At 36.6% G+C, this 21,518-nt stretch overlaps 1 protein-coding gene across 1 annotated transcript in view; it reads left to right on the forward strand.

The window, feature by feature from the left end:
- UCHL3 (ubiquitin C-terminal hydrolase L3) overlaps positions 1 to 21,518 on the forward strand; it is a 56,099-nt gene that overhangs the window by 13,781 nt on the left and 20,800 nt on the right. Inside the window, exons 4-6 of the mRNA XM_025364178.1 lie at positions 2,730 to 2,886; positions 3,263 to 3,348; positions 5,502 to 5,549. Of these exons, the coding sequence (XP_025219963.1) occupies positions 2,730 to 2,886; positions 3,263 to 3,348; positions 5,502 to 5,549 (291 nt within the window). The remainder of the gene's footprint in view (positions 1 to 2,729; positions 2,887 to 3,262; positions 3,349 to 5,501; positions 5,550 to 21,518) is intronic.

The raw sequence follows: 21,518 nt of genomic DNA on the forward strand, positions 1-21,518 counted from the left end.
GACCTACATCACATCACCTCCCCGCCAACCTCTGTTTCATTCTTTCTGTGTATTTGACCTTTAAAAAAAAAAAAAAATTCCACGTATCAGTGATATTATACAATATTTTTCTTTCTGTGTCTGGCTTATTTCACTTAGTATAATGTCCTTCAGGTTCATCCATGTAGCAAATGCTAGGATCTCCTTTTTTTAAGGCTGAATAATATTTGTGTGTGTGTGTGTGTGTATGTGTGTCTATATGTATACCGCTTTTTCTCCCAACCAAGTACTAACCAGGTCCAACCCTGCTTAACTTCTGAGATCAGACGGGATTGGGTACATTCGGGGTAGTATGGTCGTAGACTATATCGTGTTTTTATCCGTTTAACCATCTATGGACATTTGGGTTGTTTCCATATCTTGGCTATCGTGAGTAATGCTGCAGTGAACATGGAAGTGCGGATATCTTTACAAGGTAGAGATTCATCTCCTTTACAAGGTGATTCGTCTCCTTTGGATATGAATTGCTGAGTCATATGGTAGTCTATTGTTAATTTCTTTAGAAATCTCCATACTGTTTTTCATAATGGCCATACCAATCTGCATTCCGACTAACAGTGCACTTAGGTTCCCTAAACTCCACGCCCTCACCAACATTTATTATCTCTTTTTGATAATTGCCATCAATGATAGTGTTTTTTTATTATTATTATTATTATTGTTGTTTGTTTTGAGACAGAGTCTTACTCTGCTGCCCAGGCTGTAGTGCAGTGGTGCGATCTCAGCTCTATACAACCTTTGCTTCCTGGGTTCAAGCAATTCTCATGGCTCAGTCTCTGGAGTAGCTGGGATTACAGGCATGTGCCGCCACGCCTGGCTAATTTTTATATCTTTAGTGGAGACGGTGTTTCACTGTGTTAGCCTGGCTGGTCTTAAACTCCTGACCTCAGATAATCCACCTGCATCAGCCTCCCAAAATGCTGGAATTACAGGTGTGAGCTACCGTGCCCGGCCAATGATAGTGTTTTGAATATGTTCTTTGTGATAGTGCAGTCCAGCCAGTAAATCATAGGCAAAGAGGCTATAAATTTATTTCTCTCTGATGTTTATGTCTCTTGGCCTTAATATTTTTTACTTTTTGATCTAAAATTTCTTTTTTTCCCTTTACTTGCTTTGTATCATTTTAGGACTTTTTTCCTATACATTACATCTTGAAATTATCAAATCTTATTTTGCTTTGTCATCAGGAACATTAACAACAGACTAAGCTGTAGAACTGTAAACTTTTCAGCATAAGATCGTAATATACCGAATCTTTCTAGTTTTTTATCAGACTTACTTTTCATTCTGAAAATGTTACTTGAAATGTCGTTTAGAAGCACAGTAATAAAATTCATATTTTGAACATAGATACATTTGTTGTTAGAAGCAGTTTATTATTTTTTTCTCCGATAGGCAAGAGATAAAAGAAGCAGTTTCTTAACTACTTATAAGTTTTCTATAGACATCGTTTGTTTCTTTTATTGCAGGGAATCAGGAAAATATTTCTGTAAGACTAGATAGTAAATATTTTCAGCTTTGCAGGCCTTAAAGTCTCTGTTGCAACTATTTGACTTTGCCTTGTAAACAGCCATAGACAATACATAATGAAATTTTACTTAAGAAAAGAGGCAGTGGGCCCGATTTGGCCTGTAGTCTTTCATTTGCTGATCCCATTCTATTAGAAGCAGAAAGTTATGGGAAAACTATAAACAAAACAATAAAATCATCTTTCTCCTCCCCACCTCACCAATTTTTTAACCTTTTTGCTATTTTTTACTCTTTCTTACACTATTAGGAAACTGAGATACAGAGACATTAAGTAATTTGCTAAAGTCACACAGCTAGTAACAGCTGAGCCAGGATGTGGGCCCAGGCAGTCAGCTGTAGAGCCCACATTTTTGATGCTTATTATTATACCCTAATGGTTATAATAATGGTTAGATAATGGTTAGTGTCAGTTACAGATTATATAATGTGAATTTTATAAATATGCTATGGTTTTCCAAAAGGAAAAATATTTTTGCCAATGATAAACAATATAGAAATGTAACAATTAGCAAATAAAAGTTCTCCAGTAATCTCTTGGCCCAAAAATAACCTCTATTTAAAGTTTTTGCATAGCCTTTCAGACTTTCCAATATGTATGTACATATTTTAAAAACATAAATGGGAATTGTTATTAATACATACTGGCCTATAACCACACTTAGTTGTGGACAAAGTCTAAATCAGAATATGTAAATCTAGTGTGCTTTATAGTATTCTATTATGATATGCCATAATATATGTTAACCAAATCTCCATTGATGGATATTTAGAATTTTTTCCAGTTTTGTGCTCTTAGAATTATATATCATTTTAAAGATTATGTCTTAGACCAATTTCCTACAAAGGAAATTGCTTATTGGAGTGTATGAGAATTTAAAATGTTAATACATATTGCCATATGCCCAGTAACATGATTGTACAAATATATACTTTTAATAATAGCATAGGAGAATACCTTTTTGCCCATACCTTCACCATCACTGGCTACTGCTATTCATTTTTCAATCTTTTATCAGTCTGGTAGGTGATAAATTAATTATTTTAAACTCTTTTATAAAAATATTTTTTATCATTTATATTTTTTCTTTTACAGTCTGAGTTTTTAAATGTTATTTTCCACATATACACTATTGCCTTTTTTTTTTTTTTTTTTTTAACAGTATGAAGTATTCAGAACAGAAGAGGAAGAAAAAATAAAATCTCAGGGACAAGCTGTTACATCATCAGTATATTTCATGAAGCAAACGATCAGCAATGCCTGTGGAACAATTGGACTGATTCATGCTATTGCAAACAATAAAGACAAGATGCACTTTGGTAAATGATATTTCATTACTGCATTTTTTTTTTGCCCTTAATATATGTTACTTTCATTGAGCAGTAGGTGGTGCTCTAATTCTTTCTTCAAACTATAAAATAAAGCATTCCCTGCTTCTTTTATGATGGGAATGTATATACTGTTAGAAGAAATATTAATCCTTCTCATTCTTTTATATTGTTGACTAATAGAGGTTAAACAAATGAACAAATATTAATAATCTAAGGCTTATCATTTATAACATGATCCTTACATTTCTAATTTACCAGTGAAATAATTTAACCTGAAGAATAGTAGCATACTTCTAGTATTTTCATATATTGGTCTCTCTGCTATATCAAGCCTTTTAAATTTTATCTTCTTTCATATTCTCAGAATCTGGATCAACCTTGAAAAAATTCCTGGAGGAATCTGTATCAATGAGCCCTGAAGAACGAGCCAGATACCTGGAGAACTATGATGTCGGTACCTTCTTTCTGTTTTGATCTCATATGTGGACAAAGTTTTGTGGGATTGTAGATGTGTTTGGGGGTTTTGTCTTGAAACCATAGTTTTGAGCAGTTATGGATTTTATTGTATCCATTAAGAAAAGCCTTTTGTACTTTTCAGATAACTTTGAAATATCCATAAATGCTGATAAGTTGACATTTCTTTTCTATGTTCAGAGCTGACTTAATGGATAAAAGCAGTTTGATTTACAAATTTTTTTTTTTTTTTTTGAAATGGAGTCTTGCTCTGCCGTCCGGGCTGGAGTGCAGCAGTGCCATCTCTGCTCACTGCAAGCTCTGCCTCCTGGGTTCAAGCAATTCTTGTGCCTCAGCCTCCTGAGTAGCTAGGATTTCAGGTGCGTGGCACCACACCTGGCTAGTTTTTCTATTTTTAGTAGAGACAGGGTTTTGCCATGTTGGTTAGGCTGGTCTCGAACTCCTGGCCTCAAGCAGTACCTCCACCTCGGCCTCCGAAAGTGCTGGGATTACAGACATGAGCCACCGTGCCTGGCCCTGATTTACAAGTTAATGAAATATCTTATGATTGACTATTCCTTACCATTCCCTCCCTAAAATAAATATATACCTGCCGGTACCCTATGTATCTTTTATTGGGAATTTGGAACAAGGCTGAAGATGAAAGGAAAAAGCAAAGGTTTCAAGGTAGACGTTAGACCATACTGTGGCTATTTTATCAATGTAATAACCAGGCCTCATAAACTAGGGTATATATATATAATATAAGTCATATTTAATTCAGGTGATAGTGATTGTACCACTTCATATAACTGTTCTGAAATTGTTTTTAAAATTTATTACTTTTGGAATCAATTTTTCTTTTGAAATCTTTTGACTTTTTAATAACATTATTAAATAGATTATAAATTCTTTGAAATTAGGCATATAGTCTACAAATTATTTGGCTAGAACAATGCTTTATGTAGAATTTGTGCCTGATAAATTAATTGATTTGATTATGTTTTTATGCTTTCCAATATACTTTGAGAATTTTAAATTGTTTTTTTCTTTAAAAAAAACTAGAGACTTCATAAAACATCTTTATTATACATAAAAATTAACAACATGAAAATTAGTAATCTTACTAATGAGAGGTAGATAAACATTAATATTTTTTAGGGAGCGTATGTATATACACAGTTTTTTAATCAAGAATTTGATCATACTGTAATACTGTTTTATAACTTGCTTTTTTCACTTATCACAAACGTATTACATACCAGTAAGTATATATTTGATATTATTTAATGGCTGCATAGTTTCCATTATGTAGTATTGTATTTCACCAATAAATTATTGTTAGAAATTTAATAGGTTTTCTTCTTTTTCACTATTTTAATAACTACTGCAAGGTACATCATTGTAGCTAAATCTTCGTAAATATCCTTAATTATATATAATTATGTAGAATTATATGTAAATATATAAACTCATAGAAGATAAATTGCTGGATAAAATAGTTTGCATGTTTTTAAGGCTTGGATATTTATTTATTGCCAAATTGCTCTTTATAAAGATTGTACTTTCACCTGTAATTTACTATTGTGCCCATTTCTCTGGATGTTTGCAAATAGTGGGTACTATAAAAGTAGTTTATTTTTTAGTTCAGGAAACTAAATTCTGTAGCTTCTAATAAATGCATGAGTTGTGCTCCACATTTCTCAATTGCTGACTGAAACTGCATGATTAAGCATAAATACAGCCAGAGCTGCAGAGGAGCATGGAACCTGGAGAAACAGATGAGATAAGCTTCTTTAGTCTCTATCTGTGAAATGCTTACTTTATTCTAGTCTCAATCGAATAAAGTGTTAAGTGGTAGTTCTAACAACTGAATAAGTTAAATAGCCCCTACTTACAGCCTGGAAATTGCAAATAATCAGATACTCAATTTCCTAAGTTTTCAGAGATTTGTGGGTTACACAGTATAGTAATTCATTTGATTACCCAGATACCATTCTTAAATATCTAGTACTAAGCTGTTCTTAAATTTCCTTCAGTTTGTTGTTTCTTTTAGAAGACTTTAGGTGTTAAAATTTAGCTTTGTTGTCTTCATTAAAAAGTTGGGTATAGTCATTTTTTTCCAATGAATACCTTTATTCTTATTACAGGCCATCCGAGTTACTCATGAGACCAGTGCCCATGAAGGTCAGACTGAGGTATTTCACATTTTTTCTAAATTTTTCTTGCTATGTGTAAATTTAACCATAGTGTTATTATTATAGGACATACAGTTTTAGATAGTTACCTGGCTTTTTCTTTTTAAGGTCTCGATCTGCTGACCTCGTAATCTGCCCGTCTCGGCCTCCCATAGCGCTGGGATTACAGGCATGAGTCACCACGCCTGGCTGAAACCACACTCTTTCATGTAAAAGAGGACATTGCCTTTATACTTAAAAAAAAAACTTGAAAAAATACTTGATTTAAAAATCATTGATTTTGGCTGAGCATGCTGACTCACACCTGTGTAATCCCAGTGCTTTGGAAAGTTAAAGCAGAAGGATCGCTTGAGGCCAGGAGTTTGAGACCAGCCTGGGCAACATAGCAAGGCTCTGTCTCTACAAAATGTAATAAAAATTAGCCAGGTGTGGTGGTGCATGCACCTGTAGCACTAGCTACTAGGGAGGCTGAGGTGGGAGGGTAACTTGAGCTCAGGTTATAGTGACCTGTGATCGCACCATTGCACTCCAGCATGGGGGACAGAGCAAGACTCTGTCTCTCTAAAATATATATATATAGAGGTTGCTCTTAGGCGCTGCTTTCAAAGGTGTGGATTATTGTTTTTGACTAAGTTTATCCATACGCAAACACATAAGAGGCCCGTCTAAATGTTTTTAACACCAGATTGGAAATTCATGAAATGCTGTTTTGTATTGCTTTATATGATCCTGAACATATTAATAATCTTCACTATGCTTTGACTTTTTGTTTGCAAATTTATAGTGTTAAAATTGGTGATGATGAGGATCAGCATAAGTTTATTGTTAAGACATGAAGACAATTACGGCTGGGCACAGTGGCTCATGCCTGTAATCCCAGCACTTTGGGAGGCCGAGACGGCGGATCACGAGGTCAGGAGATCGAGACCATCCTGGCTAACACGGTGAAACCCCGTCTCTACTAAAAATACAAAAATTAGCCGGGCGTGGTGGCGGGCGCCTGTAGTCCCAGCTACACGGGAGGCAGGGGCAGGAGAATGGCGAACCCGGGAGGCGGAGCTTGCAGTGAGTGGAGATCATGCCACTGCACTCCAGCCTGGACGACAGAGCGAGACTCTGTCTCAAAAAAAAAAAAAGATATGAAGACAATTACTTGTAATAAAGCAATTAAATGCTTTAATACATATTAACTACAAAAAATATTTATTTTTGCCATACTTCCCTTGCCCCCTTTTTGGAGTTTTGTCCAAATTATGGATTTACATCTAAACTTCTTTTTAAATGATCTTTATGTCTCTTTTTTCAGACCTAACCTCCTTCATTCTTTCCAGTCTTGGATGCCTGTTAGATATCATCTGAATGACCCACTGTATTTTAGAATGCACTTTTGTTTGAGCTTATCTGTATCTTAAACTTTTTCTTCCCTTTATTGTTTCTGTTTCTTACAGTAGTTCCACCATACTTTTTCCCACTGTAACTAATCTAGTACAAATTTGTTAACTTCTGGTTTAGAAGATCTGCTTTTTATGCAGATTCTCAGTTTTTATTCCAATTCTCATTCATTTTCACACAATTCTGCTGGATTCCCTTTCCTGAAGTGTACCTGAATCAGTTGGCTGCTAACATTTTTCTAGGGGTTTCCTAGTGCATACAGCAGTAATTCTCAAGGTGGAATGCAGATAGAAGTTAGAATTTTCTGGAGGGCTTTTTTACACTACTGTGCACTCCCATAAGAATTAATCTTTTCTGCTCCTTTCCCATCTCCCACAGTTTAGAAACACTACTGGAGTGAGCCATATTTTTTATGTATATTATAACCCTAAAATGTGTCGGAGTGAAAAAAAACAGTGTTTGAGAATATGATTGCTCAAGCCTGTGCAATCAGTTCCAGGCTCTTTAACCTAGCTGCATTCAACGTTTTCCTAACCCTGTCTTTCTTTTTTCTTTCTTGCTTGCTTGCTTGCTTGCTTTCCATTCTTTCTTTCCTTTCTTTCCCTTCCTTCCATTCCTTCCTTCCTTTCCTTCTTTTCTTTCCTTTCTCTCCTCTCCTCTCCTCTCCCCTCTCTCCTCTCCTCTTCGCTTTTCCCCTTCCTTCCTTCCTTCCTTCCTTCCTTCTTGCTTGCTTTCTCTCTCTCTCTCTCTCTCCCTATTTTAACTTGTCTTTCTAACTTTAAGTATTCCTTTTTAGCCATCCCTTATTTCCTTATTTTATTATTGCTATTCTTCTTGCAGTACTCTGTTTCTGAAAATATTCTTTCCCTCAATTTCTTGCACTTCTTACTTCTATCCATTCTTCAAGACTCGGCTTAGTATGATCTTCAGCATGAAGCAGTTCCTGATTTATCAGAACTGGATGTATTTTATCCTTTATATGAATTCTTTATATGACTACTGCAACTATTTGCATTTTAGCTACCTCATATTCTCTGTCATTTTTTAAGATGTGCATTTTTTTTCACATTTTAAAAACTCTAAAATTAGAGTGTATCTTACAATTGATGTCATAGTTTAACTTGGTGTTATTCCCATCTTAGTGGTTCACAAAATGGTGTGTCATGTAACCAATGGCGCCTTAGTGTGATGAAGTATGATATCATATCTCCCTTTCTGTGACTCTTAGGCCTAGCATTGGCATCTGATTCATTTGTGCATGTTCCAAATTATCCAATACTGTTCCTTACACACAAATACAACACATGTATGTGTGTTTAACCAGAATTAGCTCAGAACTGTCCTTGGTAGTGTAAGAAATAAAAAAAAAGTGGGGGATGGGGGCGGCAAATGTTAGTTTTCTGTAGTCCTCTGAGTAAACGAAACATATCCATTAGCCATTGTTTCCAAATAGGACAGTGTTAACATTTTGGAAAGGGTTCAATTCTTTTTTGTGCGGGGCTGTTTTGTGCACTCCAGGGTGGAATATACTGACCTCTAGTTGCCATATGTTAGTGTCTTCCAGTCACTGAGAGAACAAAAACCTGCACCACACATTTCAAAATCCAGTTGTCATCTGACTTTAAATTCCTGCACCAGGAACTTTTAATATTTCTCTGATCATCTCATTTAAGATTCATCTCCTGGCTGGGCATGGTGGCTCATGCCTATAATCCCAGCACTTTGAGAGGCCAAGATAGGTGGATCCCCTGAGGTCAGGAGCTCAAGACCAGCCTGGGCAATATGGTGAAACCCTGTCTCTACTAAAAATACAAAAACCAGCCGGGCGTGGTGGCATGTGCCTGTAATCCCAGCTATTCCGGAGGCTGAGGTAGGAGAATTGCTTGAACTTGGGAGGCAGAGGTTGCAGTCAGCCAATATCCCACTACTGCACTTCAGGCTGGATGACAAGAGCGAGACTCTGTCTCAGGAAAAAAAAAAAAAAGAGTTATCTCCCGTCTATGGGCTTAAGTGTATTAAGTGTATTATTAAGTGTATTATTCAGTGTATTATTATCTCCATTGCTGTTTGTATTGCAGCCTACTGATTTTTTTTTTGTCAGTTCCTACAAAATACCTAGGTCTTTCCTGTCTGTGTTAGTCTGCTTGGGCATTCATCTCAAATTATTACCAGGTGACTTTAACAACAGAAATTTATTATCACACAGTTCTTGGGGCTGGAAATCTAACAGCAAAGTGTCAGCAGAGTTGGCTTTTACTGAGATGTCCCTGCCTGGCTTGTAGACTACCACCTTCTCACTGTAGCCTCACATGGCCTGTCCTGTGTGTTCATATGGAGGGGGCGTGGAGAGAGCGGGAGAGAGAGGGAGACAGATCAATCGACTAATGTCTCTTCCTCTTCTTATAAGGATATCAGCCCTATTGGATTAGTGCCCCATTCTTATGACCTTACGTAACATTAACTACTTCCTTCCATGCCCTGTTTTCAAATATAGTCACGTTGAAGGTTAGGGCTTCAACGTATGAATTTGGCAGAGGGGACACAATTCAGTCCATAACACCATCTTTGTGCTTTCTAATGACGCAGTATACTTCTGGGTATACCACTTTTCTTTGCAGAATTGGAGACTTCTTATCTTTCAGGTCTCATCTTAAAAGTCACTTTTCAGGCTGGGCGCGGTGGCTCACGCCTGTAATCCCAGCACTTTGGGAAGCTGAGGCGGGCGGATCACAAGGTCGGGAGATCGAGACCATCCTGGCTAACACGGTAAAACCCCGTCTCTACTAAAAATACAAAAAAATTAGCCAGGCATGGTGGCACACGCCTGTAGTCCCACTACTCGGGAGGCCGAGGCAGGAGAATGGTGTGAAGCTGGGAGGCAGAGCTTGCGGTGAGCCGAGATCGTGCCACTGCACTCCAGCCTGGGTGACAGAGCAAAACTCTGTCTCAAAAATAAAAAAAATAAAAAAAAAAAGTCACTTTTAAGAGAAGCCTTCTTTCATCACTGTTAATTAGGTTCTTCTGTCTTATTTTCTGTCATAAAATCCTGTTTATTTTCTTCCTGGCACTTTAAAATAGTCAATAATAAGTTATTTCTTCCTTGTGTATATTTGTTTATTCTGCTAACTAGAATGTAAGTCCCATGATGGAATAGGCCTTGTTTGTCTGTTCACTTTGAATCCCCAAGACAAACTGGACATATATAGGCATGTTTAAGAATTACATGGTTTGAAGGTAAGAGCATAGGATATAGGTTTGTATACTGACTCCACTGCTTATTAGCTTAGGCAGGACACTTTCTTTAGCACAAAATAGAAATAATGGCATTTACCTTATGGGATTGTTGTGAAAATTAATGAGTTGATTATATAAACTGCTTAGAATAGTACCTGGCATTTAATGGGCATTCAATAAATAGTAGGCAGTAATTTTATTTACTGGCATCCAGTAAAATGAATCTGAATGGCAGAAGATGAGGCTGAAGTAATAGAGTGAAGCCATATCGGGGGGGCTTGGATTTTATAGACTGAGAACCACCAAAGATGGTACATTTACTTTTCAGCCTATTGAGTTTAAGGTGAGTTTTTTGGGTCATATGTGTAGGAGTGTAGAGCTCAGGCGAGATATCCAGAGTCTTCAGCATTTGGGTACTAGTTAGAACCCTGAGAATTCTACAGAGGGAGAATAGCAGTAGACCAACAATAAATCCTTGGGGCATGTAGGTGTTGAAGGAGTGGGTAGAAGAAGAGGAGCCAGTAATAATATAGTGTAATAACAAGTAGAATCATCACTGGCATCATTGGTACTCTGTCAGAATGTTTTCATGGGAATGGAGGAGGCAGGAGCCTTATTGCATGCTGAGATATGTAGACTAAATGAGAAATCTGTAAGTTGATTCACCAAAATACAGTAGTCTTTTCAGAAGATTGGCCATAGCATACTGCTCTAGAGTAGTTGTTTACTTACGTACTTTTCTCCATCCCACTGTGATTGTCTGGTAGATCGGCTAATACAGAAATCTGAATAGTAGCCCCACCTCACTTATGCTTCATTAACTTACACTGAAAGGTATTGCTTTCATCTTTCACTTAAGAGTAAAAACAAAAGAACAATGGGATATGAGGAAACAATGAGGAAATTAAATTATTAGTGGCAAAGAGTGTTTTCTTTTTTTCCATTGATTTTCACTTGCTACAACCACCATTTTATGCTTTGTTCTGGATAGAATAAAATAGTGTTATTAGAGTTGCATCTTTTGGGTAGTGCTACAGAAGTTTGATACCTGTCATTTAATTCCAGTACCAGCCTTATGAGGTATTACCATTGTCCTCTTGTCCCCCTTCTTTAGATGAAGCAATTGAGGCACAGAAGGTTTTAGTTACTTTCCCCAAGGTCACGTATCTACTAAGTGGTAGAGCTAGAATTTGAGCTCAAACTGTCCGGCTGCAGAATCTAGTCCTAGTTCCTCTGTCTTCCTCCTGTCACCCCCACCTTCAAATAAACCCACCCTCCCTCCCTCCCTCCCTCCCTCCCTCCCTCCCTCCCTTCCTTCCTTCCTTCCTTCCTTCCTTCCTTCCTTCCTTCCTTCCTTTCTTTCTTTTCTTTCTTGACATAGTCTTGCTCTGTCACCCAGGCTGGAGTGCAGTGGCACGATCTCGGCTCACTGCAATCTCTGCCTCCCAGGTTCAAGCAATTCCCCTGCCTCAGCCCCCCTAGTAGCTGGGACTACAGGTGTGTGCCACCACGCCTGGCTAGTTTTTATATTTTTAGTAGAGATGAGGTTTTGCCATGTTGGCTAGGCTGATCTTGAGCTCCGGGCTTCAGGTAATTTGCCTACCTTGGCCTCCCAAAGTGCTGGGATTACAGGTATGAGCCACCGTGCCCGGCCAAACACTTTCAATAAAAGTTTGACAGCTAATTTTGTAGCAGTTTTGTTAAGACCAGTGTTTTGTATTAGGCTTAATGTAACTATTTATATCCTAGCTTGGGATAGGAAACAGATTGTCTGAGAAATAGTAAATTGATAGCTTTTCAGTTACTCCTGAATTTTATTTCTTTTTAAATTTTTTCTTTATAATTATTATTTTTTGATATGAAGTCTCGCTCTGTCGTCCAGGCTGGAGTGCAGTGGCGCAATCTCTGCTCACTGCAACCTCAGCATCCCAGGTTCAAGCAATTCTCCTGCCTCAGCCTCCCAAGTAGCTGGGACTACAGGCACATGCCACCATGCCCGGCTAATTTTTTGTATTTTTAATAGAGATGGGGTTTCACAGTGTTAGCCAGGATGGTCTCGATCTCCTGACCTTGTGCCTCAGCCTCCCAAGTAGCTGGGACTACAGTTGCATGCCACCACACCCAGCTAATTTTTTGTATTTTTAGTAGAGACAGGGTTTCACAGTGTTAGCCAGGATGGTCTCGTTCTCCTGACCTCGTGATCCACTCGCCTCGCCTCCCAAAGTGCTGGGATTACAGGCGTGAGCCACTGCACCTGGCCCTGAATTTTATTTCTTTAAAGTGAGTTCATGATTGAGTTTTGAAGCACTGTGTTACAAAAATTAATAATAGACATATAAAGCTAAGCTTTCAATTGACTAATGTATCGGTCATGTGTGTTATGGTAATGTGCAGCCCTAAACGAAATATGGTTGAAAGTTCTACTAGAAAAATAGTTACTGATTTTAAAATTAATATAACCTGATACATGCATGACCAGTTAAGAAATTTAAAAATGAATGTATACAGTTGGCCTGCTGTAATGGTGGGTTCCTTATTTGTGGATTCAACCAACCACTTAATGGAAATATTTGAGGCTGGGCAGGGTAGCTCATGCCTGTAATCCCAGCACTTTGGGAGGCCGAGAAGGGAGGATCGCTTGAGGCCAGGAGTTTGAGACCAGCCTGGGCAACATAGTGAGACCCTGTATGTACAAAAAAATTATTCAGGTGTGGTGACATGCACCCGTAGTTCCAGCTACTCTGTAGTCCCAGCTACTTGGGAGGCTGAGGTGGGAGGATGGCTTCAGCTCAGGAGGTCAAGACTGCAGTGAGCTGTGATCATGCTGCTGCACTCCAGCCTGGGTGACAGAGACCTTGTCTCAGACAAAAAGGAGAAAAAATATTTGAAAAAACAAGATGGTTGTGTCTGTACTGAATAGATACAGACTTTTTTCTTGTCATTATTCTCTAAACAATATAGTATAACATCAATTTATATAGCATTTACATTGTATTAGTTATTACAAGTAATCTAGAAATGATTTAGAATATACAGGAGGAGGTACATAGGTTATATGCAGATACTACACTATTTTATACAAGGCTTGTGAGCATCCGTGGATTTTGGTATCTTCAGGGGGTCCTGAGACCAATAGTCCATGGATATCGAGGGATGACTGTGTATTCACTGCAACTAAGACCTTTCAGAATAACTGTAGAATAATAAGATTGGCAGGAAGTTCCAACTTGATATGGTTTGGGCTTCCACTGAAGTGTCTAGTAGATTAGAAGATCTCCTTATTTTAAGGCTTTTCTACTCACAGAAGATTCTAATAAGTGTTTTTAAAAGTGTGAAGAAATATCAGTGATGTAAGAGTGGAAACAGTCTGCAAGTCAAATGTGAAGGCAAGAAACAAAAATCCAAAAGGGTATTTTATGTGCCTTCAGACCCTACTTTTACTTCATTGACACTTAACTAAAAAGTAATTCCTAAAATTTGTGATTTTACCACATTAATTTAGGAGCCAACCCAGATATGGGTAGATTGCCTGATGATTTATTGTTTAACTTTTTGTAAAAAGAGTAAGTTTGTTGTGCTGCCCAGAACACCCCATGTAAATTAATAGTAATAATGAAAAATAACAGCAGTATTGTTTTCTGTTTTTAAATAAACATACCAGTATGGAAAAAACAGCAAAAGACACTTTCAGAATCTATGTATATTTGCTACCATTCTTTTTTTAGTACATTTTAAGAACAGTTGAGATCAAGCAATTTTGTTTGACTTTTTTCTTAACATATTACCGTGAACATTTTTTTGTTTCATCAAAATTTCCTCATAAAAAAACCTTTGCTACTGTATACTATCATCTGAGTAAACCACAATTTATTTTTCATTTCCTTAACTTTTGATGTTTAGATTATTTTTAGTGTTTCAAGTTAAAAATATAACTTAATTGAATATCCCTGTTTATCTAAGTATTCTTTTGGGTTCTTTCTTTAAGGTAGTTTCTTGTAGGTGGGATTACTGATTCAAAGGGATGAACATTTTTATGATTCTTGTTAAATAATATGAAGTTGTCTTTCTTTCATTTGTTCAACCAGATAACCTGTCTGAGCATCTACTGTACTAGGCACTGTGCTTAGAATTGTACATACAAAGATAAATGAGACATAATTTGTGTCTTCAAAGATCTTTTACTTCAGTGGTGACTGCAGCTTTGAAAATTGTCCTTGCCAGTATTGAATTCTATTTCTAAATTTTTGCTTATTTAATAGGGGGAAATAGCATGTTTGATTGCTAATGATATTTAAAAGATCTTTAGCAAAAGTTTATGAAGTTAATTTCAATCATAAAATAAAATTATAATTAATTTACAATGAAATATTAATATGTAATCTATTTTGGTTAGTGTTGTTGACCTGTAAAAGCGGGATTATTTGACCACTGGGGTAAACAGTGAATAATTTCTGATTTCAAGTATGTCGTCATAAATATATATACATAATTAAAGATACATGTATGTGTTTCTGTGGGTGTGCATATTTTTAATTTAAGAAAATCCTCTGTTTAGAATCTACTTGGCTTTTTTGGCCCAGCCAGTATAGACTGTCAGTGGTAGTAAATAGGATAAAGTTTCATCTTCATTAGATGTATATGTATAGTTGCATGGCTTCATTTTACTCTGAAGTATAGTTTTTAGTTATTTTTATTATTTTGGGATTCCAAAGAGATAACAGAAATCATTCCAATAAGCCAAAAATGATTTACACACAAATTGAGGTGCTCACATATTTATTTCCCTCTTTTTGGAATTTATTTCCTTCTTCCTTCACCTTGAAAGAATCTGAGGATATTAGGAAGAAGCTTAGTTCTTAAATAATATAAAATTTAAGTTGCTGGTTATCTTGTAAGAATCAGGCGGAAACAATACACGTATCATGCAGTTCAAGATGTAGAGTCCAGTTTTGTCAAAAGTCTGAAACTGCAACTTTCTGATCTTTGTTTTTCTTTACTTTTCATACCTCATTTTCTTTATTTCAACATGACTTAATCTTTTGGAGGCAATTTTATTTTATTTTATTTTTAAAACCAAAAATGCTCTGGGACTCTCTAGCTTGCCTCTGTCTCTCTTCTATCTTTTTTTGTTTCTTCTGAACATTCCCTGAATAGAGGCATTCCCTTTCCCCTTTTCTCTCCCTCCCTCTGTGCTTTCCTTCTTTTTTTCCTCTCCATTTCTCTCCTTTCCTTCCCCCTTCTTTCTTCTTTGCTGATCTCAGAATTCTAGAAATGGAGATATTAAATTATTACTTATTTTAAAGGAAAATTCTTAGACCAAACTTACCAGTTTACCCTTCCAGATCTGACTAGATGAGACTCGTCTAAGAATGCTTTCAGCAATAAAAATAGAATTGATGTTGTGTTTGGTGATGGTGAAAGTTTTCTGTTAGTTTTGTTTTATATCACAGCTTTCCAGAATAGAGGGTAATGTTAGGATATAAGATTTTTTTCATTTGTAATAAAGGAGAACTTTATTTGGGGCTACTCTCAAATTGTAAAGAAAATAATTTCCGGGAATTAGTTTGAACAGTTTAACAATGGTAAGTTTAGGTTTAATGTAACATGTAGATGTATAGGTATTGTATTAATAGATATTTCTAACATGGAGAATTATAAAGTGAAGGGAGAAAACATAATTGTTAAACCAGTCAGGGAAAAAAGTCTTTTTAGAATATCTTGATGTCTGTGGGCATCTTGATTTATTAGGTGAGCAAAATGAAGAAACTTACCATTATCCAGATTTTCCATGGAATATGTAGTGGTATTTTGTGTATTTTGATATCTATCCCATATTTAACTTGTGACTTCTTTGCCAACCGAACATGGATACACTGTAGGAAACTTTGCATCTTTTGCATGGATCTGGTTTTAATTTCCTTTTTAAAATTTGAACCTTAAATTTGCTGTAATCCAATGTATTACATACACTGAAAGTTACTAAAAAATCTACAGAAATTCATTTAGAATTAATTTATAATTTTGATTTTAAACTCAAAGTTATACATGTATGTGTTCTCATGCATGCACACACACATGTCCTTACACATATGTGTACACACATTTATAATCTAATTTTCATAGCATTTGGCAGCTCTAGAGATGTTCCCAATTATTTTCTTTTCCCTGTGCCATATTTTAGACTCAGTGGTCTTGTCCTCTCCCTCTCCCTCTCCTCAAAATTGTTTGAGGTGCTCACCAGCTTTCAAGTATTTTCACCTTCTTAATTCTTACTCCTTTTGAAAGTATGTCTGCCATATTATTATAATGATGGGTACCATTTTCTGAATTCATGTTATGGGTTAGGCTAACTAAGTGCTGTATGTACCCTAGCTTGATCCTCTCAACTCCATAAGATAACTGTTACCCCATTTTGCAGATGGGAAATCTAAGAAGTTGCTAGTATATTCAAGGTCACACAGCTAGTGGGTACTTCCATGCTCTTAAGGCAACAAAACATGTAGGTAAATGAAATTGCTCAAACTAAATAAAATGAGGAATTTAAAATTTAAATTTTTGTTTTTGCCTTAAAAGCAAGGCTATTCACAGCTAGTAATTTAATGCAAACATGTAATAAGTTACAAATAGTCATTCAGAGTTGTGTCAAATACTTTGTTCTTTTGTGCCTTTAACATCTAAGTCAGTTCTTACTCAACACTAGATTTTTTTTTTCTTTTAACAAGAAATCTTACCCATAAACCAGCCACATTCTTTTGGTAATCATGTTATGTACATTTTAGAAAACAGTAATTATTTTAACTATCTACCCACTAATGATCCCTTCATGTTCAAGAAATTACATGGTTATAAGGATATTTTTCGTAATAACAGTATGTCAATTTAAATGAGAAAATGCCTTGGCTGTAAACCAAAACCCACTTACTTTATTTTAGAATTTTAACATAATTTAGATTTAAGCACTTACAGTACCCACCAAACCAAACTCTTTCTTTCTTTCTTCCTTTTTTTTTTTTTTTTTTTTTTTTTTTTTGCTTTGAGACAGGTTCCTATTCTCTTGCTCAGGCTGCAGTGCAGTGGCTTGATCTCCTGGGCTCAAACCATCCTTCTACCTCAGCCTCCCAAGTTGCTGAGACCACAGGCATGTACCATCACACCTGGCTAATTTTTTTATTTTTATTTTTAGTAGTGATGGGGTCTCCCTATGTTACCCAGGCTGGTCTTGAACTCCTGAACTCAAGTGATCCTTCTGCCCTGGCCTCCCAAAGTATTGGGATTACGGGTGTGAGCCACTAGCAAAACACTTGACTTCTTAATAGAGGAGTACTCTTAGGCAGATCCTCTGCTTTCTTTGATTTTTTTTTTTTTTAAAGTCTGGATCATTTCTTTTTAGCCTTTACAGCATTTCGAATACATTGGTTATTTTATTTAAAAGTTTAAAGAGTAATTTATTCATTTTTTTCCGTATTAAAAAGTGCATGCACACTAACTGTGAAGGAAAAGTAATTTGGCCTTTGAGGACCTAGGTGGTGATGGTTGTTGTTTTTTGAACTAGTTTTAAGTTTGACAACTAGAAGGTAGATTTGAATTATATTCAGGAATTCAGATAGAAATAGTAATAGATGTGCCTTTATGAATCAGTCAAATTAGTTGACAGTTGATGGACAGTGGCTTTGTGTGCAATGGAAAATACTGAAATTGGAGCTGGGAGTCATGAGTCTGCCTCTGGCTTTCACACTCACTAGTTATGTGGCTTTGGGCAAGTCAAATAGGTCCTCGTGCTTCTGAAAAACCCAAAACTGTCATGGTTATGGTCTGTATTCTCATAGCTCACTTTCTCTGTGTGTGTAAGTGAATATGTGTGTGTGTGTGTGTGTGTGTGTGTGTTTAAACTCAGAGGGTTTCAATCAGAAGTAATGCTTAAACATCTCATGCAACAATTACTTATTAAATATCTTAGCATTCTTCCTGAAGAGTAAAACATTTAATCTGCTTTTCAAAATTCCTCGGGTTTCTGAAAAGCCTAGACTAGGTTGTTTTGAACTATAATCAAGAGATGAATTTATATTCCTGTAAAGTGGTATATGTACATCACAGTATACTGTTGCAGTGCTCACACAGTCAACAGTGAGGGCACAGGTTCACCGTTAATGTCCTGGCAAACACTAGTGTTGTTAATGGTTTTAATGAAATAAATAATTGTTAGTGATTTTGGACTCTTCACCAGAATGAAAAAACCGAGGAAGTTGAGTTCTTTATTCAGACTCTCTAAAAAGTGAACTCTCTTTAAGACTCTTATGAAATAGTCAAAAATAAACTGTAGACATTTAATCTTTTCCAATTAGTGTGGAAGACAATATGAAAAATTAGCCATCTAGCTCAAGATTCAGCTCACAGTTTACATTTTCATATTTGAAAGCAGAGCTAAAAATTAGGTTGCTTAAACAATTGCATTAACTGTTAATATTATGAAGATTTTAAAGTTGGTATATGTGTCTTTAATCTTTGTAATTCTAGGAGGAAAGCCTATGAATTTTAGGTTTCCATAATAGCACACTTTATTTCAAAGTCCTTCCATCTCTTGAAATGTTATTGCTTGAAAGTCTTTTTCTGAATTAGATCAATTCTTTGAAATTGAAAATATATATGATGTACACTGTGTTGTCTGTATTATGAATTATCTCTGGAAATTATACAGTTGAAGATAATATGTGTATAGTGTAAATTATACAGTTGAAGATAATATGTGTATAGTGTGTTCATTTAGCATTAGGAGGTAAAAATAAATATGACCAGAGTAAAAATTTAGAGTTACTGGTTCTAATGTTTAACATTTTGGCATGCTTGTTAGAAACAATCTTTAGTAAGCTATCACAGGAGCAGTAAGGTAGACAAGAGCTTTGCCTGCCCCCAAGCCTTACAAAGTGGTTAAATAAACAATTACAATATATTGATGTGCTATCCTATTTTGAATGTTATAAAACATTAGCCACATACAAACACATACACACAAGCTTTGATGTATGGGACTCATTTAATAGAGTGTACTTTCAGACTCATTATCGTTTTCTTCTTCCTTCCTCTGTTATGTAAGTTTTTATTGGAAAGCCTGATGATCAAAAAGAAGACTAAAATTACTAGTGTGATAACATTTGGGGAAAAATTATTCTTTATCTTTAAAATAGAAATAATCATAATATGTACCTTACAGGATTATTGTGAAGATCTGTAGCATCTATCGTTTAGAACATCTGGTAAAAGATAGTAAGCACTTGATGTTAGCTATTATGGTTGTTGTTTTATAACATCATTTTGGATACCAATATTATTACTGTTGACTGATGCATATATAGATACTTGTGTGCACATTTTCACTGAAGCATAATTGTAGAAAACCAGAAACAATCTAAAGGTGCAGTGTTACATTTATGGTACATCTATTTAAGGAATAATATGTTGCCATGAAAAATGATGTAGGCCAGGCATGGTGACTCATGCCTGTAATCCCAGCACTTTGGGAGGCTGAGGTGGGCGGATCACGAGATCAGGAGATTGAGACCATCCTGGCTGACATGGTGAAACCCCGTCTCTACTAAAAATACAAAAAAATTAGCTGGGCATGGTGGCATGTGCCTGTAGTCCCAGCTACTTGGGAGACTGAGGCAGGAGAATGACTTGAACCTGGGAGGCGGAGCTTGCAGTGAGCTGAGATGGTGTGCCACTGCACTCCAGCCTGGGCGATAGATCAAGACTCCGTGGAAGAAGAAGAAGAAGGAGGAGGAGGAGGAGGAGGAGGAGGGAGGGAGGGAGGGAGGGAGGGAGGGGAAGGGGGAGAATGATGTAGAGATATACTTACTGAGATGAATAGAAGAAGAAGAAGGAGAAGGAGAAGAAAAATGATGTAGAGATACACTTACTGAGATGAATAGAAGCCCAAAATTTATGGGTAATGAAACAAAATAGCTAAAAATTATAACAAATTGCTTAAGGTCACAAGTAGGCTACCATAAGACTATAAAATCCCTGTAAACAGCCCTGAAGGGCGAGCTTGTATCTACTCTCTGCAGACCTCAATGGGTGCTCATGAGATTAAGTGGGGACAAGATGTGAATCTTTAAGTGCAGGCCTAGGGGAGGAGAGCAGCTGCTGCTGTGGGAAAGGCACCAAGCCTGGATTCTTCTCCCCTATAGAACAAAGTCTAAAGACCCTCAGACAGAAAACCTTTCCTGGGAAGGGAAGAGATAAGACCACCCCTTTTGTGGGAGGGGCAGGTTCTTCTACCACTGGAGGAAAGAACCCCTGAGAAAGTCTTGGCCTTGATATCCAGGGACAGAGGCTGATACAGAACAATAAAGAATGCCTCCACAAACCCACCATTAGACTAGCAAGCACCAAGAAACAGGTCTCAAATGTGTGGGGATGGGTCAATAATATGGAGAGAGACCTTTTCTGAGGCATACCCCGTGAGCAAAAACCTAAAGCTGAGGGTGGAACAAGAGCAATGAAAAAGAAAACATCCTACAACCCAACTCCCAGTCTAAGCCCAAGGTTGTGCCAGATGAATTTTAAACCAATGGTATTCTCAGGGTAATTATAGTAACAGTAAAACCCAAACAGTTAAACTCTTGACTAGGTTGGCTTATCCCCATGCACTAAGTCATAGCAGAAGATGAGACATGCCCATTTTTAGGTATACATATTATTTATCTGTACTCCTAGAAAAGTGTATGGCTTTTAACCAAAAATCATGAGAAAAAGCATTCAGCAGAGTTAGACTCAGATATGATCTAGATGTCAAACTATCAGACAGAAAATTTAAAATACTTAAAGGCTCAAGTGGAAAAGAGGAAAACATGTTCCATCACATGGGTAGTATCAGCAGAATTGGAAACTATTAACATAAGAAAGAATCAAATGGAAATGCCAGTAATGAAAAAAACAGTACTAGAGATGAAGAATGCCATTAACAGATTCACCAGTAGACTCAACAAAGTTGACAAAAGAATTGGTGACTGTGAAGATAAATCACTGGAAATTACCCAAACTTACCCACAAAGGGGAAAAAGTAGTGGAAAAGAGGGGAAGAAAAACCACACAAAACAAACAGTGCATCCAAACGCTGTGGGACAATTTCAAGTGATGTAATATGTGAAAGTGGAATCCCAGAAGGAGAAGAGAGATGGAAAGATATGATGGGGGTGGGAGTGGGTGAGGGGTGGGGCCTTGAGACAAAAAGTATTTGAAGGGTAATGGCAACTATTTTCCAAAAGTAATTAAAGATACCAAACCACAGCTTCAGGAATCTCAGAGACACTAGATAGGATGAATACCTTTATCCTCCAAAAA

This window comes from Theropithecus gelada, chromosome 17 (genome assembly GCF_003255815.1).
Source record: "Theropithecus gelada isolate Dixy chromosome 17, Tgel_1.0, whole genome shotgun sequence".
Classification (NCBI taxonomy): domain Eukaryota; kingdom Metazoa; phylum Chordata; class Mammalia; order Primates; family Cercopithecidae; genus Theropithecus; species Theropithecus gelada.